The sequence below is a fragment of the Pygocentrus nattereri genome, chromosome 23, assembly GCF_015220715.1.
Source record: "Pygocentrus nattereri isolate fPygNat1 chromosome 23, fPygNat1.pri, whole genome shotgun sequence".
Taxonomy (NCBI): Eukaryota; Metazoa; Chordata; class Actinopteri; order Characiformes; family Serrasalmidae; genus Pygocentrus; species Pygocentrus nattereri.
The window spans coordinates 9154845-9182344 of record NC_051233.1 but is presented as its reverse complement, the minus strand read 5'-3'; the positions used below and the strand labels follow the sequence as shown (position 1 = coordinate 9182344).

The window sequence follows — 27500 nt, the reverse complement described above, 5'->3', positions numbered from 1 at the left end:
GACACTGCCTCCCCCCTCTCATAAAAGATGTCCAGGCAAGGACCGCCTTTAGCCCCTGCCTCAGTCACTGCCTTCCAGCCAATCACATCACGGCAGGAGCAGTTGAAGACCACCCTCTTTGTGTAGCGTTCAATCAGCACCACTGATTCGGCGGAAACGCCCAGCAGGCAGGGTAGCTTCGGCCCGCCGTTTTCCTGAGTGCCGCAGACGGCCCACACCAGGGCCCCTGCGCTATGGAGCTCCGCCCCCTTGGCCCCCTTTAGCTTATCCTTGCGCTTGCCACCCAGTGACAGCAGGGGAAACTTGGTAGAAGAGTCGATGGGCGTGGTGGTGACGTAATTCTCCGCCAGGTCTTTCAGGTACTCCTGCCGCGTTCGTGTGGCCATGGAGCGGAACTTCTCAGACTTCTCGGCTGCGTTCTCTGCGTTAATGGCTTTGGCCAGCAGGAAGTCACGGAAGGCAAGAGAGCGGGGGAATCTGGCTCCTTTAGGGAAGAGAGGGCCAAACAGAGGGATGTCCTTCGAGCGAGTTACAGCGACTCTAACAAAGAGAGAGTGAGAGAAAGAGAGTCAGGCATGCAGAGCATTAGACTTGTATCCATGCTGTATGATTTATCAATAGAGATCAATAGAGATTACACAATACCACTGATTCTTTTCCAATACTGATACAGATTTATTTGGTAAAAAATGTTTTGGTAAAATGAAATATTTTTATAAAATATATAGTCACGAGCAAAAGTGTTGGCACCCCTGGTCAAATTATGTTTTGTTGATTTCTACTTAGCAAAAAATATGTGAATACATCCTCTACAGAGAAATATATTGAACCAAGGTTGTTTAAGAACCATGTAGAAGGGCTTTTCCAGCCATTGCCTTTACTAAAGAACCTTGTTTTTAATGATGTAAGAATGGGCAAATTGCAATAATATAATAGCACAGTGCTTTAATGCACAATACATATCGGGATACACTGTTAGAAATAAAGGTACCATGCAGGTACATGATTCGTTCATCAAGGTACAAACAGTGTAAACATTCCCTCAGAGGTACAACAGTGGTTTTAAGGTCCAATTGTGCACCTTAAATACGTTTTTCCCAATGGAAAAGTAGATATTTGTGTTTTTTTATAAACTAATTTTTAAAACAGAACCATTTAATAAAAATCCTGGCGATGACACGGAGTGTGTGGAGTCAATATATCTTGGAAAATATCATTTCAGTGGATTGTCGGGCAGTTGCGTTCCATAAGTTAAGGTACTGAGATGTACCCCTGAGGGTACCAACACAGTGACAAGAAGGGTACTGCCCCAGTGACAGTGTCGTACCTTTTTTTCTGAGAGTATATGTCATTTTTCTGAGGTTGGTTAAGTTGAAACAGATGGCTCAGCAGTGACACTTAAAAATGCTATTTGAAACCATATTCCATATTTCTGTTTATTTTACATGGGCAGCACTACACCCAATTAAGCATGACCATTTATGGACTTTCAGCAAAACATCAAAACCTTGAAAACCTACCCAGTTTAGGAAAATCTTCTAACTATGTGTTTTTTTATGATCCATGCAGTTGTTAAATATTCTAAAAATGTCCGTTTCTATGCTTAGTGCATGATGTGTGTACTAAGTCCCACTGTAGTTCTGTAAGTTCCTCAGTATTTGAGGTTTTTTTGAAAGAAACTTTTACTCATTATTTAACAGAACTGAAAACACTTGACTGTAGCTCTAGGCTGCTCTACACTGTTCGGGTATGAACTACTACCTGCTCTTTTGTACCTGTAATAGGTGTTTTCCGTGCAGGGCTCGTGAACCTGGACAATGATGAAGACGTGCTGGAAGTGGGAACGGATGGCTTTGGGTGTGAATGGCAGTGCGCCGGGCTCCTGGAAGACTATTGTTACAATGTCGTTCCCTATGTGCCTCTTCCTCAGTAGCTGTGAGAGAAAGAAAAAGACGGAGGTTTATTAATCCCTCAAACTACCCATATATGGGTCCATAGTTCAATTCAAATAATTTCAGTTCAAATAAAAAAAGATACAGTCATACGCAAAAGTTTGAATACCCCTAGTCAAATGACATGTTTTGTTGATTTTCCAAGTGAACATAGGTCAATGAAGCATATTCTCTGCAGAGGATATGTTAACATATTTGCACTTAGAAAAACAACAAAGCAATTTCTTTTGTAAATGACTGTATGCTCAGATATGATCAATAAAATTTCAACTCTGAGGTCAGGATTCAATTCAGTTTTTACTATTTATTTTTAATTTATTTTTACCCAACTTCCCCCTCATAATTATGGTCGATTTCCACCTGCTAGCTTGGTCTCATAAAGCCATATGTGATCTTGCACTGAGAATACATGTCAACCATGGGGACAACCATGAGAAATTCTGGTCTAAATGTGGGTTGGAATGTAGATTTATTAGGGTAGAAACAAAATAAGCATGAAATTTCTCAACTAGTCCAATGCCTCCTGAAGGTGGAGCTTAAAGTAGGTTCATCCTTGACACTGTCTGATGAACAACACATCTGTCGTCATCTCTATGATTGCAGTGTAGGTTTTCATCACTTAAAAGATCCCCAAAAACTTCAATTAGGCATGTAGATGTCTGCATGAGTGCAGAGAACCAGAGAAAATCATTCTATTTAAGCTAGAAAATGCATTTGCTTCAGAAAATATTATTGGGCAAGTAATAAAAGTTGACAATAGGATACCATCAGCTGTATGTGGCCTCTCACTCACAGTTGCAACAGTACAGCCAGAGTAAAAGCAATGTGGAAAGAACTGGCAGCTATGACTGAAACAGGATAAGCTTTTGGTATTCAGTTCATTTGGTGTAAGCTTTTTTGGTATTCAAGCTAAATGATGTGCAATCATGCCCACCAAAAATCGAGCAGAAAGGATGCCTGTTACCTACAGCAAGAAACAATAACTATAAAAATACATAAATTTATGTATTCACCACTGAGCAATGCTATGAACTTCATCCACAGCTATTCCAGCAAACTGCTGATGGAATAAGTCTGTCTGAAGCTACTTTCTTTTCCATTTACTGTGCATGCAGCTGGAATCGCCTTTGCATTTAAAAAGCAGCCTTGTTCCCATATTATAGACAGTAATAGACATATAACCAAACTGAACAAAATAAGCCCCAAATATTGCAAGCTCAAAACTGAAAAGAAGCCAGTCATTTGAGCGTGGGGGCACAGCAAAAGCACGTCCTCCCCCACCATCCAATTTATTTTTTTATTTTGTTGATCATACAATACCGTACTGAGATCTCTACAGTCTTATTACTAACTTCTCAGTACACCTGCAGTTTGAAAGGTTACTGTAAAACAGAATTGACTAATTCTTGTTTGCCTCTCCTTATAAGCATAAAACATTACACCATGAAACTTCTTCAAAGGGATTTCAGGTGAAAGGCCACCCTGCAGCAACTGTTAAAAGATCCAGACTGAAAGAGTTTATCTCCCTTTTTGGTGTTCAGCCAAAAACTACTACTAATGATCCTGTTGTCCTTTCAGCACAGGCCAGGTCAATGTCACTGCCTTCTAAATTGCTATCTGATTTCTGATACCATTAAATAGACATTCTTCATGAAGCAAAAGAAGATACCAGTCCTAATCATCTGTTCAATCTTAAAGCCTGTTAGCACGTATTATGATGATTATCAGCTTGTTACTGTTCATTTGCTGTGCACTGTTGAGCAGTGGTATGTTCCTTTCTTGTAGTGTTACTTATTTGCTCAATTAGCTGCTGTTCACCTGTTGTCTGTTGTTGGCTGTGTAGGGGAGCATGGTGGAAACGTGGAACATGATCTCGTAGTCTTGATAGCGCGTGTACAGGGAGTGTGTCCCCGTGGAATCCGCTGTAGACACACAGACACAGGCACATGTTAGTCGTGCGTTGTACTCACTCATATAATATCGCATGTTACACTGAAATTTAAGCACAATTCATCTCTTCTTTACATAGTTGTAAAACATCTCAAATGCTTACAAGCTACATGTATCTGTGCTTTAAGTTATGCACCATGTACAGCATGACATGCAGTACTGTGCGAAACTTTTAGGCATCTAAGCAAATTTTTTAAACATTTACCTCAGCAGTGTGTTTATCACAATATACATTAGAATAAAGTCATATTCAAAATTTAAATAAAGATAAAAACAATATAAAGTAACAAGAATTTCTTGGGTCCATATTTTTCCTTGAGACATTCACAGCCTCCATAGAGACTTGTTAATATCATCAATTACATCATGAGCTCAATTTACTGAAGCACTGATTGGTCAAACCAGGAGCTGCTTTTTAACTACATATAATACTGGGCTTCCTCGAGGAGAGGCTTAGAAATGGTTAAACACACACACTAACATCCAGAAAATCATAATATATATATATATATATATATATATATATATATATATATATATATATATATATATATATATATATATATATAAGCCTCAAAAACAACACCTATTTATTTACAAAAATTTGATTTGAAATCTGTACTGTTGCGCATTCCTTCAAGGTCTGGGCCCATATAGAAAGACTCATGGGGGGCTCTTTCAAACTCTGTCATTCTACTCCATTATGGCATATTTACAATCTCTTAAGAGGGGCACAACATTTTACAAGCTTTTTGGTCTTCTACAGGTGTTAATGTTTGTGGTGATCTTTATGAGGATGGAGGTTTTTGCTGTTTTGAGGCCTTAAGGATTACATTTTGTCTACCAGCTTCTACTTACTTTATGTATTTGCAATTAAGATCAGTGCTTAAAGCCTATGGAGTTACATTGGGCTTTCCTATAGCTGCTCATCCTATGGCGGAGTGGATCCGACCATACAAGCCCTCCCAAGGATGTGTAGCCAGGATCTATCGTAAGTTGATTGAAGCTACTATGAAACCTCTTTCAGTAACTGCATTATGGAACAGAGTTTGCTGGGTTAAATTATACTCCAGAATGGGGAGCTATTTGGTCTAATCTTAGTAGAACATCTAAAAATCTAGCACATCGACTTATTCATTTCAAGGTTATTTATAGAGCATAACTCTTACTGTATAGCAGATTTAAAATGAAGCTCCAAACTACCTATTATTGTCATATATATACTAACACTGCTCCTGGTACATTTTTACATATGTTCTGGGAATGTCCCTTGGTTGAAAAATTCTGGAAATATGTAAATTCAGTGTTGTCTGATTTACTGGAAATTGAATATAGGTATGACTCATGTTTGTGTCTCATGAATCACAACTCCAATATTAGGTTAAAGGTTATACAGAGTAAACTATTGTTTTCTGGATTTACTGCTACTAAAAGGACAAGCCTATAAAACTGGATTACCCCTGGACTTCACTTGGAATCATTCTGGGCTGTTAATTTACTTAAAATAGCAAAACTTGAATGTACTGCTGCGCGATGCCCATGACTGTTGAAACATGGCAAACTTCTGTGTTACATATTTTGGATTTCCTGCAAGGTATGCATTGAATATGGATCTCCCCTATTTAATTTTTTGCTGTTGATGTTTCATATTGTGATGTTGCATCATACTTGCTGTCCTTGTCTCTTATGTCTTTTCGTTTTGGCTGTTTGTTACTCCCCATCCCCTTATTTGCTGTTTTGTGAAACAATAAAATTATTGATGAGAAAAGATACTACACATATTATCAAACTGTTCCAATATTAGTCTATACATACGTTGTCTTTATTACAGCTTTCATCCTTTTCTAGAGTTTTGCTTTCAATTGTCTGAAGAAATCTGCAGAGATATTTTTCCACAACTCCAAAGTTCAGTCTTAGAAGTTGTTTGGATTTTCTGCTTCTCGTTATCAAAATTAAACCCAAACATATTCAGTGATGTTGAGATCTGGACTCCAGAGTGGTCAGGCTATCGTGCTGAGAACACCAGCAGCTTCTTTATTTGATGTGACTGTTTCTTTTTCTCGACAGCTACACATCCTTTGCAGAAATGAAAGCTGTAAGTGCTTTTTATCTAATGGGGACAGTTCTGGTGGTCTAAAAGGTCTTGTGGGTGGTTGTTCTGAATTTCATTTCCTCTACATCTTTACTTCATATTTTGAACTTCAGTACTGAAACCTTCTGTTTCTCTCTTTACTTATTTTCCTTTGACTTTCACCTTCTTTATGCAAATGGACTATCTAATATCTAATCTCTTCGGAGAAATAACTCTTGTACCTAATAACCGTTTTGACTGGAAATGAAATAGCTATTTTTATCCCTTTCAAATATAAGGTGTGACTTCAAACGATTATCTTTCTTTTGGCTCTGCTTCACATTGTCTGCTTAGCAAAAAAAAATCTGTATACACAACATTGGTCAAATTACATGTTACAAGTAAAAATAAGCCAACACGTCACCTACAGGTAACACACTTAAATATGGCATTTTCTTTAAATTGTAGTGCATTTATTTTCTGTGTTTACCATATTGGAAAAAAAAAATGAAATATAAAATGTGCCCTAACTTTTGCACAGGCCACATTTTATGTTTTATTTTGTTTATCAGTGTGTTTCATTCAGCAAATAAACAGTAACTGTGCATTAAAAATGTACAGAAGTATGTTCTCTGTAGAGGTTTCTTGGTTATTTTCACTAATTTGACCAAAACTTTGCATATCACTGCATATAACTCGATGTCTCGCTGTAACTTAAATGCAAACACTGTACGGCCTGTATATGCCATGCTGACTGCTCTGACCACACCGGTTTGATTTTAAACTTTAAATACTGTCCAGAGAAATGTGATCTGATCAATATCTGGATGCAGATGAAGAGAGCAAGAGTAAATATGCCATATCTTAATTGGATGATGATCTGACTGAGCATAAACAGAGATTTAGATTACAAGCCAACTAGATCCAAACACATTCTGATCAAACGTGTGGTTACACTTGTCTTTGAATATATTAAAATCTATTTTAATGTCTAACATAAACAGGGCCTTTTGTGGCCTATGTTTAATTTGTATGATACAAGCCCCATACTGTGAATCTCAGTCTGAACATTCAAAGTGTTCCCCGCCCCCAAAACAAAACAAAAACAGTTGTTACGGAGGTGATGTGCTCACTGCCGCAGTGCTCTACCACCACAGTGATCATTGCAGCGTTACACAGAAGTGAGTGAGTAATGCTGTCTGTGTGAAATGTTTTCTCTCACTCTTGGTGTCGAGCTGCGCTCTGTATTTCTCCCAGCCTTTCAGTCGCACTCTCTCCCCCAGCAGGTCCAGGAACTCGTCGAAAGCTGGCCCGGCACTCTCGTTATTATACATGTCCTCCTCCGTGCTCTGCCCAGCCCGACAGTACATCACTCCCACTTTCCGCTGGAAATTCAGCTGCACATAAACACACACAGATCAGCTCGATTTGTCAGTTATACCTCCCTGGGTAGACTTGTTTATGTTGTTTCTGATAGTACACGGCATACTGATATTTATAAAAATGAACCCAAAGAACGTTGCAGAGCTGAAAACAGCATGGCAGCATCTAGAAGTCTGAATTCTGTACATATTTCTGCACAGTATTATAGATAATACAATGTAATACTGCATCAGAAACACCATAACATCACTATCACAAGAAAACCTTGAATATCTAAAGTGAAAACTGTAAAGGAGACGTAAGTAAATATGATTTTCCACATGGTTTTGCATAATTCAGTGGTTAAGATGTAAACAAAGCAATTCATTCAAAGTGAATGAGTCATTAAAGTGAGATGCTCTAGGGAAACTTAACAAGTCACAGTATTACACAGTGCTAGTGATGGTAACCAGACAGTGTTACTGCCTCTATGAGCTCCTTCACTGACAATTATGATCTGAAATTCTTGCGAATATGCTGCGTACTGTATGAGACGTTATTTTGTTGTAGTTATGAGAGTAGATTTTTACCTAAAATGTAAGATTTTTAAAACATATTCATGGTGGAGAGGTACATGCAGAGTGTTGTAAGGCAAAATAGTTCATAATTTTTTAAAAATGTCTGCAATTTCACCATTTTCAACTTTACATATAAAGATGTATAGGTTCACTGATCATTCTGGATAGTAAATAATATGCCTATATTTGTGCTGTAATCATTTTGACCCCTGGTTCCTATCAGCACCACTGTAAAGAAATCAGAGTTATCAGAGCAAGTTTCTCTAAGTAGTTTTGAACAATTTCTATTGATCCATCCTCACTCTCTTATTCAGACACACTTTTCTATACCAAGGTTATTGAGTCTCTCTCAGATATCCTCCATGAGTATCTTAAATGTTACTCCCTCAGTACATTAGCCCGATCAGTTAAGCACAATGAAGCACTTACAGGCCTTTTTATTAAGCGTCCACACATATACATTACTAGACCATAAAATATTGAACACTACTGAAAGGTCACCACTGAGCTAAGCACAAACAGCAGCTACTCTTAACAGCAGATTTCAGACTGTCCCTTCCTACCTCTATTAACCTTTTATTATCATTATTATTATTATTATTATTATTATCATTATTATTATTATTACTGTTGTTTTACTCATGGCTCAATTTGAGGAAGGATGCAAGAGGATGCAATCATGTACTGGTCAAAAAATAGACATAACATCCCTTAATCTGTTTATATCCCTTTTGAATTAATATTATCATGTATTATCATCTACAAGAGTGTATTACCCATTTTCTGATTCCATCCACAATTGAAATTTACATACCTTTGGCCTTTAATATAAGGAAGGTCCAGTAAGAAACAAGTCACTTCAATAAAAAAGTCCCATTTCATGCATTTTTCTTGTCTTTCATTTTTCCTCTGAGATCCATTTATAACATTTGTGTGGCTTTATGTGTCAACATAACAGTCTTAATTCATTTTACACAACCATCTCCACCTGTTTTTATCCCTTAGAATTAAAAGGCTGTTTTTGTTACTGTGCCTTCACAACTGACATGCTATCATTGTCCAAAGCAAAAGTATCTCCAACATGGCAACTTTACAGCAGAGAGCAATTTTGGAGCACTTCTGTTGGTCCAATCATCACACATTTTTCACACAACGATATTATGCAAACAAACTAATAATTGCCAAAAATTTAGATTTTTTTTGGGCCGCAACAATATGTAAATAACCTCTGTTCTGATTGGCTGCCATGTGTTGTGCTTCATTCAAAAAGCTGGCAAGGTCAATAGGTACAGTTTAATTACTGTAGCCTGCATATGTCATATATACGTTAAATAGCTTGTGTTTTTATGACATTACAAAAACAATAAGTTAAAAAATGGGCTTTTTTGCAGTTTAGTTTCCATATATGGACTGTATGGAATGGAGAGTGAAATTTTGAAATGTTAACAGTGTTTACATATCATGCTGATATGATTTACATTAAAAAGGCAACTCAGTTTTTCATGAGACAGGCCTTTTAAGTTCGCCAGATATTTGCAGTTGATCAACTAAAATGAGATCTAACACTGTGGTATTAAAAAAGCATTGTATAAATGCTGGTTTTGCTATACTATTCAAATGTTATTACATATTACATAATTACTATTAATGCAGCAATATGGGAACTGTGGAATAATGTTTATATCAGAAATTTATCACATACATATCTGATGATGCTGATCTTAATGCCAATTCATTCAAAACATTTGGACTAGGTCTACCTGGATTAGCATTAGAGAGAAATAGAACATGTATTTCTGCAGAGGTACAAATGCAGTTACATGAATATAATGCAGACACTGTTAGGCACAGTAGCCCAACATTCAGAGGGTCAATAAATGCTCTAAATGTGAGCTTCAGCTCAAATTCACCACAAGCTCAAGTTCAGCATGGCTCAGAACTTTTCATTTTACACTATAACTATATAGAGTTAATGGTAGCTAACTGACTCTTCACAAACTCACTGATTTCTGACTAAAAGATGTGGGGTGAATAAATATAAGCTGGCTGCAGTATCTCCCCACTTAATTAATCAGCTTCTTTGTTTATTTTTTTGTAGACCTAGCCTAAGCCTAATGCTGATATACTGGACACTAATTGGAACAGACAAAGTTCAATTTGACAAAAAAACAAGCTAATAAACCTTTACACAGATTACTTTTTAGACTGATCACTTTCAAAAGGAAAATTTATAGCTCAGGTATGTCTCATCAAATATTCATTTTGTGGCCCTGATCTGTGCTCAGCATAATGCAGTAATAGTACAATGATGAGTGATGCTCATCATTTGCAAAGAAATCAGTATATTTATCTACAATTAATCATCTCACATTAAACCACCCTGAGTAAGTCACGCAGAAAAATTAGAAAAATTGCTGGAATTCCCTTTTAATGGGACCTCAGACCATTAGAAATGTCCTTGGCTATTAAGGGACCGCCAGTAAAAGCAGAGGGCAGCCCTCAGGGCCTTCTAGACCTTCAGAAAAGGACATAATTATCAGCATGATTATGAAGTGACAGAGAGAAATCCATCAATCACATTTTGATTTCCAAATGTCATGAGAAAAAGGTCAGCTTAAGTGTTCTGGAAGTTCTAGATACGTCACTGATTGTGAATACGAGCAGCGGCCTATTCAGTGGGCTTGTATGGTGGCAGCTGTACCAGAGCTCACTATTGAGTAACTCTGGAACTGCTATCAAGTAAACTATCAGCTAATATGTCTGTCAGAAGCTTCCATTAAAGTATGTTAATGTCTTTTAAAAGCTCAGAAAGTCCGTGTTTAATCTAGAACTACTTTTTTCCAAATTTCTGTTCCACCTGAAAGGCTGCAGAGTTACATTCTGATGTATTTAGGTACCATAATGTAACTGTGGCATTTAAGGTGGAAAGAAAAGTGATCCTGTGAACGGGTGTTAGCTTAGCACTGACAACAGAAGTTAACATTATCACTGAGGTGGTTTTCCCCAAATGTTTTAATGTTTTGATGTTACGGCCCGGTGAGCTCACCCCTTGCTCGTCCAGTTTGAGCAGTGTGTCGCGGACTTTGGGCGAGGTGGAGGCCAGCCTCAGACAGTGCAGGTTGAGGTCTGGCAGGATGAATTCCAGTAGTCTCTTTGGAGAGATCCCTCGAGGGGTCGTGTGTCGCGCTGCTGACGGCACTGACTCTTCCAGGATGGAACCACGAAGAGTCTTCAACTACAGGCAAGAGAGGAAACCCAGTGAATGTGAATGGAAGGTATAGGGGTGGGTGATGTTATGATATGTTATCATCGTGATATATTATGTCACAATATGCTTTTCAGAATGTATCATGGGTATCATCTGTGCTTCTAGAACAATGAAGAGCAATACACACCTTGTGTATTTTATATGTATTTTATATCTTTTTACACATTTGAATCAAGTAAATACAAACAACAGCTAGCGTATAATAACTGCATAAATTGCACAATAATGATAAGTAGATGACTAAATAGTTTTTAGTTTAAAAACAATAAAGTAATAAAAATGTAAAAATCTGCTTACAAATTACAAATAACCATTATACTCACAGCCTTTGTTTATGTGGTAGCGCATTTTTTCTATTTTTACTTTTAAGGCCTTTTTACATATGGAGTGTGATTTATATGTTAATATTTGCATTAAATCATTTCAATAAATTAATTTGAAAATGTGTATAGCTGATAATATCGTGCACACCAGATATAATTTTCCAGACAGTTTGATTAGTGCTGACTTCCAAAGGTGGCAAGAACTCACTGAAACAATCAGTATTGTCTCTGCTGTTGTCATGGTGACAACCAAGATGACTGACTGCTCATATCTAGCAACTAAGTGCAAGTGAAGTATATTACATTATAGCAAAATTGCTGCCAAAAGTAAGTAAACTAACAGAAAATACTGTGTTAATGTTAGTTTTTATCTGTAAATTCATCAACATTTTCAATGTATGTGCAAAAGCACTCAGGTTCAAGCTCTCGAATGAGGTGGTAAATCCCTCCATTCGCTGTTCTGTGAGGAACATGGGCAGCTTTTTTGCACTTGAAGACACTGGACCTTATTTATCAAAGATGCATATGGTCTAATCTGATTGTAAATTGAGCACACTCAAATTTCTCAGGCAGTTTTATTTAATCAATTTCATCTTCAGTGATCTGGAAGGAGTGCATGTACCTTTGAGCGTAAACACAAAATGCTTAATTATACCAATAATAAGAATAAAAACAGAGAGTTACAATAATAATTCTTGCCCACTTTGCAATAACAAAGTGGATGTACTTATTTTACATATATTTACATTTATTTCTTATTCCACTTAAAGACATACTAGACTCTGCTTTAGTTTTATATTACTGACTCTACCCACAACATAAACCATACAAAACACAGCTAGTGCAGAACCCTGCATACACTGCAACAATAAAGAGTTTAAATCTGTTATTATAGGAAAATCAACCCACTACACAATAGCATCATTCAAGCGTCTTAAACAAATCATGTTTTGTTTATTTTACACTTTATTCTTTCCAGTGATTGTAATTTCAACACCATAAAGTTCAGTCAGGAAAGCGAGCAGTGCACATAGCCACTGCCTACTGAAACATCTGCATGAATTAGGTGTGGTTCATGTAAATGATATGTAAATCAAGTGCTTATAGGCTGACGCTTGATTTCATGCACTGAAGCTGATCCATTTGCACTCAAATCTCTGCTTGCTTCCACAAAGTTTTATGAATCAGCACAGGGAAGTTTATACACCATGAACCTTGATGAATGAGTGCTATTCTACCTGTTTGTTTTTGTTTTTTTCACAGCACAAACAACACAGCAAAAGAAAATTAAAAATCATACCGTAAAGTTTTAGCATCATTTCAAATACCTCACAACTTTGTGCCATTTATTCTCATATTGTTCTCTATGTAGTGCCTTCAGACAGATATCAAGAAAGGAGAAGGAAGAAGTAAGCATGAAAAGATGTAGCACAGCAGACAGAGCCAGAGAGAGAGGTAGGAAGTAAACTCTCCCTAGGGAGAGATATAATAATACTAATGTGGGGGGTAAAGAGAGAGATTCTACTCCAGTCGAAGAGGAGTTCAGCAGCAATAAAGGAAAGGAGGAATGGAAGACGGAAAATAGGGCGCTGATGATATGACATAAGGCGGTGGTAGGAAAGAAAAAGCTATTAGAGATGAGGCTCTAAAACAAAACATTTTAATGGTTCTGTTTGTGCAAAAGCCAGTTAGTTCCACCTATTAAACATAAGCTATTTGTAGTTATCATAGGCTGAGTGCAGAAATCAAAACTGTCCTTCACTTATTTAATTTCCTGTCAAAACGGCCTTTAAGTACAAATGATTCATGTTTCTGGAGATATTTCTGAGGAGGATAGATATAAGACAACTCCCTTGGATAAGGAAGATGAAAGTTCACAGGAAAATAAGTGAAAACAGGAGATTCTAAAACTGAAATTCAAAAATGATTAAGAGCTACAGATAAAATGTAATTCCTAACAACCACCCGAAAGATCTCAGAGACCACCAAAACTTTCCTTATCAGATAAACAGTATTTAAAGCTTTCATCTTTGAGAGAGCAGAGAAAACCAAGCTACACTCTTACTACAGAGCTGAAGAAATCCAGGTGTTTCTGTCCATCCTTCCGCTGTGAGAAGACAGCACTACACTATGAGTTTGAAAGGATGTGTAGCTGTCAAGAGGCACTTGTTTTGAAAAGAAAATAGACAAAAAAAGAGAAAATGTGCTAATCAAACTACTGGTTTTCTCACAATAGTGGACTGACCACTGTAGAGTGCAGACTTCGATATCACTGTGATAATGTTTGGGATTAATTGGATCGTGAAAAATTTAACCAACTTCGAAGACTGAACTTTGGAGGTGTGGGAAAATATCCCTGCAGACATCTTAGAAAAACTGAGAGCAAGTGTCCTGAAAAGAACGGGCACACTAAATACTGAAAAGTTGATATTTAGTTGTTGAGGTGTAATTTTACTATTAAATATATGTTTTGCTTTTTTCTTGCTGCTAAAAAAAGAATAATTTGTATTTAATGACTGTTTTGACTGGAAATGAAAGAAATGAACGGGGTTCTCTGTGTCACCCTTCCTCAGTACTGTAAACAATAAGCTAGTTTAAACTCTGATTAAATTGTGGGCCACACAGAATGAAAAAATAACATTATTATATAACATAATTACCCACGACAGATATTTCAAAGGTGCATTTCTGTTTTCTCAAACAGTTGATATGATGGTTTTTTTTTTTTTTTTGAAAAACCTTTTAGATTCTGGTTTTTGTTTTTGTTCCTTAAGCCAGTTTTGAGCCCTAATCAGGGTGACCCTCAGTTGGTCAAGCAAAGATTTGTGGAGAGTTTGGAAGAGAGAGACGGAGGATGATGACGGATATAGCAGATTACAAAAGAAGTAGAAAAAACATGGGTGGTGAAGAAGGAAGGAAACACGCAGAAAGAGGAAGAAAAAGTGATGGAGGGTGATAGAGAACGACATACTGAACATTTGTGAATTCTCTACAACTCGGCCTTGCTTAACTTCTGTTTAGAAGCTATTACATCAGCAGAGCCTTGACTAAGCGAGAGAAAGTCAGTCACAGGAAGGTCAACAGAGAAATAAACAGTCAAATACAGTCATACTCACACACGCACACGCGTGTAGAAGTGCATGTGAGTGCTGTGGAGTATTAACTTTTTCACCTCTGTGGTCCTGAATATGATCCTGTAGTTGTACTGAGCTCCGCTGGATGCTTCCTTCTCTTCACGGCGGAAACTGATGGCCACTGGCCCTAATCGCTCGTCCATGCCAAAGAAGTTTTGATGGTCTGCACAATAGGACAAAAATACAGCATAAGGTTAACAGCCTTTAGCTAAAATGATCCATTTAATGCCAGGACTGTGCATGCTGTAATACATGCTGTACTCTCAATCAGTTAATATCAGTTCAATCAATATCAGTTAGAGGAAGCAAACAAAAATGTAAAGAATAAATAACTAGGAAATAATAATAATAATAATAAGCAGTATGATAGTATTACACTGCTGTAGTAGGTAGTATTGCAAAAGTACAGTGCAATGTGCACACTGTAATACATTATATGATAGTAGTACACAGATGTAAGGATTACAATTGCAGTAGAGAGCTGTAGTAAGATTTTAATAGTACTTCACACTGTAGAAAGTATTACAATGGTAGTACACAGCTGTAGAAAACATTACAATACATAGATGTAGTAAACATTACAATAGTAGTACACAGATGTAGTAAACACTACAATAGCACACAGCTGGAGTAAACATTACAATAGTACACAGCTGTAGAAAACATGACAATAGTAGGACACAGATGTAGTAAACACTACAATAGTACACAGCTGTAGTGAGGATTATAATAGTAATGCACAGCTGTAGTGAGGATTATAATAGTAGTACACAGCTGAAGTGAGTTGTATAATAGTAGTACACAGCTGTAGTAAGAATTATAATAGTACTAGACAGCTTTAATAAGGATTATAATAATAATACATAGCTGTAGTGAGGATTATAGTAGTACTACACAGCTGTAGTGAGGATTACAACAGTAATACACAGCTGTAGTAAGAAGTATAATAGTACTAGACAGCTTTAATAAGGATTATAATAATAATACATATCTGTAGTGAGGATTATAATAGTAGTACACAGCTGAAGTGAGTTGTATAATAGTAATACACAGCTGTAGTAAGAAGTATAATAGTACTAGACAGCTTTAATAAGGATTATAATAATAATACATATCTGTAGTGAGGATTATAGTAGTAATACACAGCTGTAGTAAGAATTATAATAGAAGTACACAACTGTAGTAAACATTATAATAGTAGTGCACAGCTGCAATGAGGATTATGACAGTAGTACACAGCTGTAGTAAGGATTATGATAGTACTACACAGCTGTAGTAAGGATTATAATCGTAGTGCACAGCTGTAGTGAGGATTATAATAGTAATGCACAGCTATAGTGAGGATTAAAATAGTAGTACACAGCTGTAGTAAGGATTATAATAGTAGTGCACAGCTGTAGTGAGGATTATAATAATAGTGCACAGCTGTAGTGAGGACTACGACGGTAGTACACAGCTGTAGTGATGATTATGATAATAGTACATAGCTGTAGTAATGATTATGATAGTACTACACAGCTGTATTAAGGATTATAATGGTAGTACACAGCTGTAGTAAGCATATAATAGAACTAAACTGCTGTAGTAAGGATTATAATAGTAGTACACAGCTGTATTAGGTAGTATGATAGTAATACACAGCTGTATAGTGGTACACAGATGTACTAAGCAGTGTAGCAGCAGTACACAATGGTACAAAGCAGTATCAGTAGTAGTCACATGGTGAAATGGTTCTTCAGATTGACGGAAAACGTGTGAAAGGGGATATGGTTCTATATAACACCAAAAAGTGTTCTTCTACCATAACAATGTTAAACTTGTAAAAACAGAAGAACTGTTTTGGTGCTATATAGAACCATGTTCAAAAAGATTCTATATTGCACTATGTACAACACATTCCCCATCAATCTAAAGAACCATCCACCATGTAAAGAACAATGTAATCATGAAATCATTCCCTTTACTAAATAAACCTTAAAGATCCATCTTTTTTAATAGAGTACATAACTGTAATATGTATTATAATAGTAGTCCACAGATACAGTAAGTAATACAATAATAGTAAACAGCTGTAGTAAGTACTATAATAGAAGTACGCAGCTGTAGTAAGTAGTATGATAGTACACAGCTGTAATATGTAGTATAATAGTGCTCCACAGCTGTACTTAGTATGGTAGTAGTACACTGCTGCAGTAAGGTGTATGATAATAGCGCACAACTGCAAATGGAAATTACAGTGTTGATACTCACCTTATCATACCAATATTATGACTGCTCAGTTGTCATGATTAGTACAGTAGTTCAGTAAGCAGTATGATAGCAGTACACAGCTGTAATAAGAAGTCGGACAGTCAGTACTATGGCTGCAATGTTGTATAATAGTACTTCACAGCTGTAGGAAGTAGTGTGATCGTAGTACAGTGGTAAACACTTATTCATATCATTCAGTCAATCAAAAAGAGACTGATACTGACTTAGAGCGAGAGAGAGAGAGCAGGAAGAAGAAAAGCTATAAAAACACTCAGTGTCGCTGACAAATATTTGTGACGGAGCTGCAAAAGCAGTGCGTCACAAACAAACTCACATACGTACACTCACACACGCGAATCAAAGTAGACTTCTCAGCACATGCTGTCCCACTTTCACACTCTCTCAGCATCCCCATTTTGAGATGACAGATAGCGTTCAGTGAATCTAAGAGCAGCAACCAGACAGAGTCAACACGCACCCACAGATAGAGAAGGGGAAGTACAGAGAGGAAAACATGTCTGCCACAAAAAGGCTTTTACACACACCCGAGAACATTTAAATCTCGCTGCCTGTGTCTATCAAATTGTATGACACATGCACACACAACGCAGTCTAAACGGGCATCTTCTAGTTTCATCTCAGCCTCCCCTCCGATGTGTCACTGAAAATGCTCTCCAGGGTGAAGATTTTTGGAAACTTCATTTTCGGTATTTTCGTGTGGAAGGGAAAAACACGGCTTTTTTTAAAAATGCTGACTTTATGATGTTCACTCGCACAATGTCTGTAGCTGTTTTTATTTATTGAGCATGCAAAACTGAAATATGAATGACAACAGGGTTGTTTCTTGGCAATTTAAGAGGTGATAACACATTTATTTACTTTTTTAATTCTAGTCTGGAGGCATCAGAATGTACTGTGCCCAGTTCTTGTTAATAGGGTCACTGACTGCAAATATTATTAGTACCTCAATGATTCTAATGACGCCTGGGTTCAATTCCTCTCTGTGTGAAGTTTGCATGTTCTCCCTGTGACTGTATGGATTTCCTCGCACATTCCAAAGACAAGCAGTCAGGCCAACTGGAGATGCTAAAGTGCCCCTACGTGTGAATGTGTGTGTGTGTGAGACAGTATATGTCCAGGGTGTTTCCTGCTTTCTGCCCAATGACTGTTGAGGTGTGCTCACACTAATGACAATTATGGGTCACTTATAAAGAAAAATATGAACCGTTAAGGCAGTAAGGCTAGACTGATGAATCTAGATTGAGCAATAACTAAGGATTTTTTTTCCCCAATAATTTTTCATGTTCATATCTGCCAATGCTGGTACCAATGCCAATATACAGTATAAAAAGTGCAGAAATTGGGAATCGATCCAGATTAGCATTACAGAGAAATATATATTACAAATGCAATAAAAATTAATGATAAATTAATGAATAAAACAGATATATTAGCATAGTAGCCCAGTAGCCTGGAGTAAAATATATACATCAACATTTGTCAGTCATAAATATCAGTCAAATCTAAACCATCTGACTCTTTTTCCAATATCACTGTGCCTCCCTAATGAATGCATCATCAGATATTGGTATGAAATGTCACTCAAATCTAGCCTGTGTTTTTTCTAGAGGTCCATTTATAATGTTTATGTAGTTATAATGTTTATGTGGTTATGTGGTAATTCATTTTTACATGACCATTTTCTGACCTTCATTTATCCCTTAAAATTAAACAGGATGCTTTTGTTACTGTACAGTAAATGAGCTGTTCTGATTGGCTGTATGGCCCTGCATTGAGCCTTATTCAAAAAGCAGTCCAGGCTGAAACACTTCATTACTTCAGAGTGAATGGGTGTCCTGTGATTGACTGGTGACCAGTACAGGGTGTGTCCTGCCTCCCACCCAATGGCCGCTGGGATCGGCTCCAGGATTCCCCACAACCCAGAAGGATAAGCGGCTTAGATAACTCATGTTTGTTGATATGAGCTCTTTAAGCAATTCCCTGCTGAGTGCAATGTTAATGCTAAAGACAAAAAATGTGATATTGTGATGATATTTGAACAAATAGCAATATTCCACTGTCATATGACTAAAGATAAGCCAGTAATATTCTTCATGTTTGGCTGTGCTTGAATGTGTCAATTCACCTGAACTAGAAATTAAACGATATCATTGAATTTCTTTAAAAAATGATTAAGCTTTAAAATGAACTGTTTTTAATTGAGGCTGTTTACATAAGACCTAAAAGTAGGCTATCATTCATAAACTACTCAAACACTCAACTTCCTCACAGGAAGAAATAAACGGCCAACAACAGTACTTCATACAGGGCTGAAATCTGCTGATTCAATGTACATCTCTTTATTGAGACGTATGTCACTCTCAAGGGTTCGATGTGAAAGAATTCACTGAAGAGAAACTTACCAACCAGTTTTCTTTACAGTGCAGGTGACAGGAAGCAGGAGTTGCAATATCTATAGCACATGTATAATACATATCCACAAAACTAATGTATAATCCAAAACCACCAATGGCCTTACACTTGTCTTTTGAGTTTTATATGTTATATTGATAATAGTAAAACTGTCGCAATATAAATTTTCAAACGACTTATTGTGCTGCCTTAGTGAATGTAGTCAAACTCTCTCTCATACACAAGATATCTTCTTAGAACGCCTACTCACCTTTCATGTAGAAGTATTTGTGGTAGTAGCGGGCACCCAGGTCCGCATGTTCTATGAAGTAGTTGCTCTTTCCCTGTTGCTGGATATGGCTCTCTCGAGGTTCTTCTAGCACAGACACGGCATCGTTGGGACTCTGCAGGCTCCTCCAGCGGCCACCGGCACCTCGGGCCATGCCTAGCCCTGCCCTTTCCTCTCCACCCATCTCATTGCGGAAATGTGGGCAGCTGAGCAATAGGTCGTTGTCATTGCCATCCCCTTCATCCAGCAGAGCCTGCTCAGGTTCCTCAACGTTGGAGCCACCTGCTGTTCCACCCCCTCCTCCTCCACTCAGGGAAGGAGAAGAGGGAGCGGTTTGTGCCACGGGGCGGAGCTGTGAGGCAGCCGAGGCCCCAGAGGTAATGTTCTTCTTGCGGCCCACACTGTCCCTGTTGGTAGCCGCCTCGGTCAAGTCGAACAGGATGCTCTGCACGTCATAATGGGCGAAGTTGCGCACCCAGCCTCCACCAACTGGCTGTTCGGGAAGAATCTGAGGAGAAGTTGGTTTTGCCTTCTTCCCAAGCGACTCCGGCTTCGGGGGTTTGGCTGGTTTTGGAGTATCCCCAGCAGGTGCAGAGAGGGCTCGGAAAAAGCCATCTGGCTCAGGCGGGGTCTCCTGGAGGCCAAGTAAGAGGAAGGGATCCTTGAAGCGCATAGCATTGGGACTGAGGACTCCCTGGTCCTCTGAGCATGGCTCTACAGATCGACTCTGCCTCTCCAGAGATGAGAGACTCCCATATTCTCGATGGAGGACGATCCCAGGTTCCCCCTGACCCCCCGGTCCCGTGTTCTCACCCACAGTCCGGGCGACTTTCACCCCAGCCTTTCCTGCAGAGTCTAGGTCCCCCAGGGTTACATCGCTGTTGCTGCGCTGCATGATGTGTCCCCTCCCAACTGAGCGAAGGTTGAGCCCCACCCTACTGGGCATCACGCTCTCACCTTCTGTCCCCTCACCCTCCCTTCTGGGTGGCCACTCTGCCACCACTCGTGTCCGCACTCCGTTTTCCCGCTTGGGATCGAAGCTCACGGCGGCCAGGTTTGGGCGAGGGCTTTGCCGGCGGAACTTGCGGATGAAAAGGTCGTCCGACTGCATGGTGCACTTGTCCATTCAACACACCCCAATCCCTCAGACTTCCTTTAGGTCTCTCTTCTCTACCCCGGCTACCCCTCTCTCTTACTGTGGGTTGACTGGTAAGTTGCTGCGGAGGAACTAGTTGACTGATACATGTGCACAAGGTATGAAGGAGAGGTCATGCCTCTGTTACAGGAACCTGTCCACAACTTGCAGAAGACAGCCTATTGCAGTCTCTTGCACTACTAGGAATACTCAGGAAGTCATTGTGGGCATGTCGCAGCAAGACAGCTGTTTCTCATTGCTTTGAACAAGCTTGAACAGGAGATGCTGCCTTCTCATTACTCGCTAATGCAGAATCCACCCAGATATGAAAGTGTGCTCCAGTGTTGAGGCAGAGGGAGGACTTGATTCCTGATGAAGCCAACCGGTCTCTCCAGAGTCTCCAGACACTCATGTGCTCTTGATCATCACTGCCCATTACATGTTAGCATCCTGTAAAGACACAAAAGACAAGAGTCAGACGTCAGAACGTAATGTTTGTATACTTAGACAATCGAGTTTGGGAGGGTTACTTTAAAACGTGTAATCTACTCCAAAGGATAAGTACAATAAAATAATGTAATCTGATTCATTTTCATTACTTTTGAATGATCTTCTTAAAGTCACATTCAAACAAAACCGCTTAAACAACAAGGGCATGTATATGGGTCTACACTTCAATTCCTCACTCTTATAACTATAAAACTTACATATTAGTTTCACAGTAGTTTATAGCATCATAGATCATCACAGCTGAGTGTTCTATTACTTTTATACAACAGTCCTGAAAAATGTAAAACAAAGAAACACTAAACACCATGTCATATGTGTTTTAATACAGACAATTTCTTCTGCCAAAAATGTAACAGCATTTTGTATCACAAATAAAGTAACAAACCTTTTTAATATAAAGTTCAGCTCAGCTTTTTCAATGCTTGCCTTGACTAACCTTTTAAAATCCCAGGCTTATTATGTACAGGCTTATTATTCAGTAACCACAGAGACTTCAGTCCAAACTGACTGAGCTGTTCTTAGGTTTTAGAAGTGTGTATAAAAATTCTGGCCCTCCAGTGAGCTTTAGCCATTTAAGGGGTTAACCTGAATGTTATTTTGATCCAGTCAGTCTGTAGTCAGTAGTCCCTCCATCATCTGTGAAAGTTCGTAAAAATCAAACATGGGATAAACTGCGAGTAGAAAAATTACTTTTGGCGTATGAGAGTGGTATAATCCTGTTAGTAACTAGCAATCCATATTTTTATAATATACCTATTTTAATCACTGGCTTTTTTTTATAACTGCAAAAATATTTGTATACTTATTATGTAACAACATTACCACCCACCCATATGTAAATCAGATATATGGTCCTATAAGTACATATATCATAAAGAGCCAGGCATATATTGCAAATATATACACATACAGTATCTCACAAAAGTGAGTACACAACTTCACATTTCTGCAAATATTTTATTATATCTTTTCATGGGACAACACTATAGAAATGAAACTTGGGTATAATTTAAAGTGTACAGCTTGTATAGCAGTGCAGATTTACTGAAAATAACTCAACACACAGCCATTAATGTCTAAATAGCTGGCAACACAAGTGAGTACACCTCACAGTGAACTTGTCCAAATTGTGCCTGATTGTGTCATTGGCCCTCCTTGGTGTCATGTGACTTGTTAGAGTTACAGGTGTAAATGGGGAGCAGGGCTGTTAAATTTGGTGTTTTGGCTACAGTTCACTCATACTGGCCACTGGATATTCAACATGGCACCTCATGGCAACGAATTCTGAGGATGTGAGAAATTGTTGCTCTCCACAAAGATGGCTTAGGTGCCTATAGGTGGCCTATAGCAAGGTGGCCAAGGTCATACAGCGGTATTCCAGGACAGGCTCCACTCCGAACAGGCCTTGCCAGGGTCGACCAAAGTTGAGAAGTTGAGTCCACGTGTTCAGCGTCATATACAGAGGTTGGTTTCAAACAATAGATGCATGAGTGCTGCCAGCATTGCTGCAGAGGTTGAAGAAACGGGAGGTCAGCCTGTCAGTACTCAGATCATATACCGCACAATACATCAACTTCGTCTGCATGGGAGTCCCAGAAGGAAGCCTCTTCTGAAGCTGATGCACAAAGCCTGGAAACAGTTTGCTGAAGACAAGCAGTCCAAGAACATGGATTACTGGAACCATGTCCTGTGGCCTGGTGAGACCAAGATAAACTTGTTTGGCTCAGATGGTGTCCTGCATGTGTGGTGGTGCCCTGGTGAGGAGTACCAACACAACTATCTCTTGCCTACAGTCAAGCATGTTGGTGGTAGCATCATGGTCAGGAGCTGCATGAGCGCTGCCGGCACTGGGGAGCTGAGATTCATTGAGGGAAACATGAATTCCAATATATACCGTGACATCCTGAAGCAGATCCCCTCCCTTCGTAAAAACTGCTCCGCATGGCAGTTTTCTAAGTCGATAACGACCCCAAACACACCTCCAAGATGACAACTGCCCTGCTGAAGGTTAAGGTGTTGGACTGGCCAAGTATGTCTCGAGGCCTAAACTCAATTGAGCACCTGTGGGAGATCATGAAGTGGAAGGAGGAGGAGCGCAAGGTGTCTAACATCCACCAGCTCTGTGATGTCATCATGGAGGAGTGGAAGAGCATTCCAGTAGCAACCTGTGCAGCTCTGGTGAATTCCATGCCCAAGAGGGTGAAGGCAGTGCTAGATAATAATGGTGGTCACACAAAATATTGACACTTTGAGCACAATTTGGACATGTTCACTGTGAGGTGGACTCACTTGAGTTGCCAGGTATTTAGACATTAATGGCTATGTGTTGAGTTCTTTTCAGAAGACAGTAAATCTACACTGCTATACAAGCTGTACACTGACTACTTTAGGTTCTGTCGAAGTTTCATTTCTATAGTGTTGTCCCATGAAAAGATATAATAAAATATTTTCTGAAATGTGAGGGGCGTGCTCACTTTTGTGAAATACTGTATATGTTGTGTGCATATACGTAAGTTTAAAATATTGAACATATATAGATCATGCATATATGTCTGATAGGTGGGTGAATACATCCCACTACTAACTGTTACTATATTACCTGTTTGCTTTTAAATATTACATTATTTAAATGTATCAAGGAACAATTTTTCTTTTGTTTCAAGTTTTAATGATTTTATTGCACAGCTTACAATGTGCATGTGTTCAGAGTTTAGTTATGTAGCTATTAGACCAATTTGCACTTCATTAGAAAGTATGTGTAATAAACAAATAAGCATAAAATATTATATTGCATAACATGAAGCTAGTATATATGAGTAATGTATGCTATTCATGTATGAATAATATTTTCTGTCATATGTTGTTAAATGTACTACACATTTTGCATATGTTGACAAAAGTCTGAAATATATGTCTCATATTTGAAAATGTCCTATTTTAATAAGTTGGCATATATGTCCATATATGATTAATATAAGCTGGATATAAGGGAAATCTGTATATGACAATCTATGTCATATATTTAATCCATGTATTGATATATCGCCGCTGTTGGAACAAAATCTTGTGTCTCCAAAATGATACTTTTACAGGAGAAAGACAAAAACATGTCTTATTTTTAATGGGCCATTTCTTTTGGTCAATACATCAAGGGCAATAGACATTTTTAAGTTATGTCAAAAACTGAAAAACGACAAAAATGGAGATGGCAGCGATACGTCAGATTTCTGTATTTGCAGCTCTGTGCAAGATCAAGAGGACACCAAATGGCAACCACTCATGAGTTATTCTGAAACCAAGTGAGGTAAGACCATAACTCCACCATACTCATTGCCCTCTAGCCAAAATGTCAACTCTGACTTCTCCATGAAGCCACATCTTCCTACATTAACTACTGTAGGCCCATCTTGATGACAATCAAGTGCTCGTAACAGAGGAATTCTGTTGTGCAAACAAGATAACACATCCAAAGAAAACACAAACCCCTCCAAAACATCAGTAAGCGCCAGTAACCAAGACAAACATTCCTAAATCGGGCACACAAACAAGGTCAATATGTTTCATAAGAACTTCATCAGCACGCATGCAGGCAAGCAAGCATGTCTGACGTGAGGTGCATTGTTCCACTTCTCTTTGCTACCTCTGCTCCTTTTCATTATTATTTACCCCCCCCCTGCCAAAAATAGCCGGTGCTAGCCATGGCCGTACGTCGGGCCTCATCCACCCAGCCGGCCTGCACAATGGTAGCTTCACACAGAGGGGAGGGGTCTTCCTGAGCACCGCAACGGCTGCAGAGCGAAACAGTAGTAAACTACACAATGCTGGAGAGCCAGCCAAACTTTAGAAGGCCTGTGTTTTGAATGTTTGCCTCTCTCTCGCGCACTCGCCAAAGGTCAAATGCACAATTCATTAGGGAAGTGGAAAAATAGGGGAAACTTTTCATTAATACAACATAAACAGTAAATCCCGAGTCCTCATGCTCGCACCCTCTCACTCCCACATACTCATAAAGTCAAGCTCAGACTCGAATGTCTGCCTCTAGAAAGAAAGAATGAAAGACAGACAAAAAGAAAGAAAGGAACAGAGCTCAGAAGAGTCCAAGTTTATAGACACTTGCTCAAGGGTATGAAGAGTGTTTTTTCCTCCCTCTGAATTTGGAACATTGCAGCGAGGATCTGACTGCATTCAGCCACAAGAGCATTAGTAAGGTCAGGTACTGATGTTGGATAATTAGTTCTGAGTCACTCCGACTCGTCTCAGAGGTACTGGATGGAGCTCCATCACTCAAGAGAACACAGTTCCTCACGTGGGGCCTCCCATTCTATGGGCAATGCTTTGCTATGAAGACTATACAAGCTGTGTCTGCGCAACTGTCCACCTGTGTCAGCAGTCGGTGACCTTAAAGTGTATAAATTCACTAATTTAAGACCTAACACCTGAGAAGAGGTGTCCGGACATAAAGTGTACATAAGTAGAACTCAATATGAACCTGTGCTTGTTTGTTGTCTTGTAATACATGTTGTAATGTATACATGTTTGCATATATTTATGAAGGCACTGACATGATAGAGTCATACACAAATGTTTGGGCTTTTAACAGTCAACATTACTCATAAGCACAGTTCTGCCTAGTTTAATGCACAATTACTGTTTATTCACCAAATTAAACAGAGTGGAAAAATAATAAAACATCAAACGTGGCCTGGAAAAAGAAAAAAAAACTCATGTCTCCAAAACGCTAACTTTACAGGACGAGGAAAAACGTTCTTCACTTTTAATGGAAGTGAATGGAAAAATCTTTTTATCCAAGTCATTTTGGACCATTTCTTTTGGTCCATTCATCATGAAATTTTGACACATCATAAAGGGTAACTGGCCTTTCCAAAGTTTGTCAAGAAATGAAAAATGAAAAATTATACTTATCCAGACAGCAGCGACGTATTTTTGGGTTTCATGTTAAAAAATAAATAGAAATAGGAACACATAAAAAGGAACACAAACCTTAGCAGTCATATGTAAATGTGTATGCGCTCGCTTTGTGCTGGGGGGGATGCAGATTTAGCCACATCTGACCACATCCTTGACATCAGATATTCAGTTTAACATCAGTACGAATAGGAAATCATAACATATCTCCCCTCTGAGGTGTGATATTTCTGAGAGAGATGCAGTATCGGGGTTTCAGAGCTAGCTTCGCCTTTGATGATGGGGAGGGTGGTGAAACATGATATCACTGATTAATGTATCTTGCCTGCCCGCTGGTGCGCGGTGATGCAATCAAATATCTGAAAACATTTTAGAGCCGGAGCACTTAAACCAAAGATTATGGGGAAAATTAATATGATTATTCGTGCTTAGTGTGATCTGGGACATGAACTACCAAGATAAAACAATTCAGATTTAAAGTTTTCAAAAGATTTTAGGGTGACTTTAACATTTATTTTTTTCAGTATATTATATTATAATAATCCTTACACTAAACCAATTGAAAGAAAAATTCTGTTCTTTAGAAATACTTTTTTTTTTTTTACTTTTCAGCATTTTTCACTGTGTTTATTAAAGGAGTTGTTTTAAAAACAAAAGAAGCCCCCATCCACATGACATAGTGTACACTGAAAACATGGCACTTTGCGTTTACATGATTCAAACATGCCAGCTGGTTCTACATGAATATAAATGTGTTCGTTTTTTTTAATAAGTTCCTACGATACATTTAAAGCAGGAACAAGTTATAATTGATGATTTTTACTTTTTCTATTTATAACATTCACGCCGCTAATTCATCACCATTCCCATGAACAATATGAATAAAATGCATACAGTGTAAAGATTTCTTGCTTCTTTATATTATTATATTATTTATATTGTTAATTTTTGTGAACTGAGTTTATGTGTAGGACATAGTTAGTTTTTTTTATCTTTACTATTATATAATATTGTCTATACAGTAATAAGTAACAAGCTGAAATCTTGTTAAGTAATTAACGAGGTTAAATTCTTGCTAGTTAATTTCTCTTCTTGTTACTTCTTTGCTTGAGTGCCTTGCTATCGTTTTGCTGCTGGAGCACTGAGTATTTCCCTGCTGTGGGACTAATAAAGGATTATCTTGTCTTATCTTAATAATAATAATAATAAGAAGAAGAAGAAGAAGAAGAAGAAGAAGAAAAAGAAAACTTTACAAAAAACGGAAAAATGTATTTTTCGAATTTTCTGCATAATGTAGTTCACTTTCTCTCTTTCAAATCTCTCTTTGTCTCTCTTTCTCT

The 27500-nt window shown here is 38.2% G+C and overlaps 1 protein-coding gene across 4 annotated transcripts in view; it reads right to left on the bottom strand.

Moving 5' to 3' along the window:
- zmp:0000001168 (signal-induced proliferation-associated protein 1) overlaps window positions 1–27500 on the bottom strand; it is a 117448-nt gene that overhangs the window by 43464 nt on the left and 46484 nt on the right. For all 4 annotated transcript variants that reach the window (XR_001858080.2, XM_017702950.2, XM_017702951.2 and 1 more), the window contains exons 2-8: window positions 19572–21174; window positions 14677–14801; window positions 10960–11148; window positions 7196–7370; window positions 3771–3874; window positions 1776–1933; window positions 1–540 (exon numbers count right to left, since the gene is read on the bottom strand). The exon at window positions 1–540 is cut by the window's left edge and continues 58 nt beyond it. Coding sequence is in view for 3 of the 4 variants with exons in the window: in XM_017702950.2 (XP_017558439.1) it covers window positions 1–540; window positions 1776–1933; window positions 3771–3874; window positions 7196–7370; window positions 10960–11148; window positions 14677–14801; window positions 19572–20715 (2435 nt within the window). In the remaining variant the exon portion in view is untranslated. The remainder of the gene's footprint in view (window positions 541–1775; window positions 1934–3770; window positions 3875–7195; window positions 7371–10959; window positions 11149–14676; window positions 14802–19571; window positions 21175–27500) is intronic.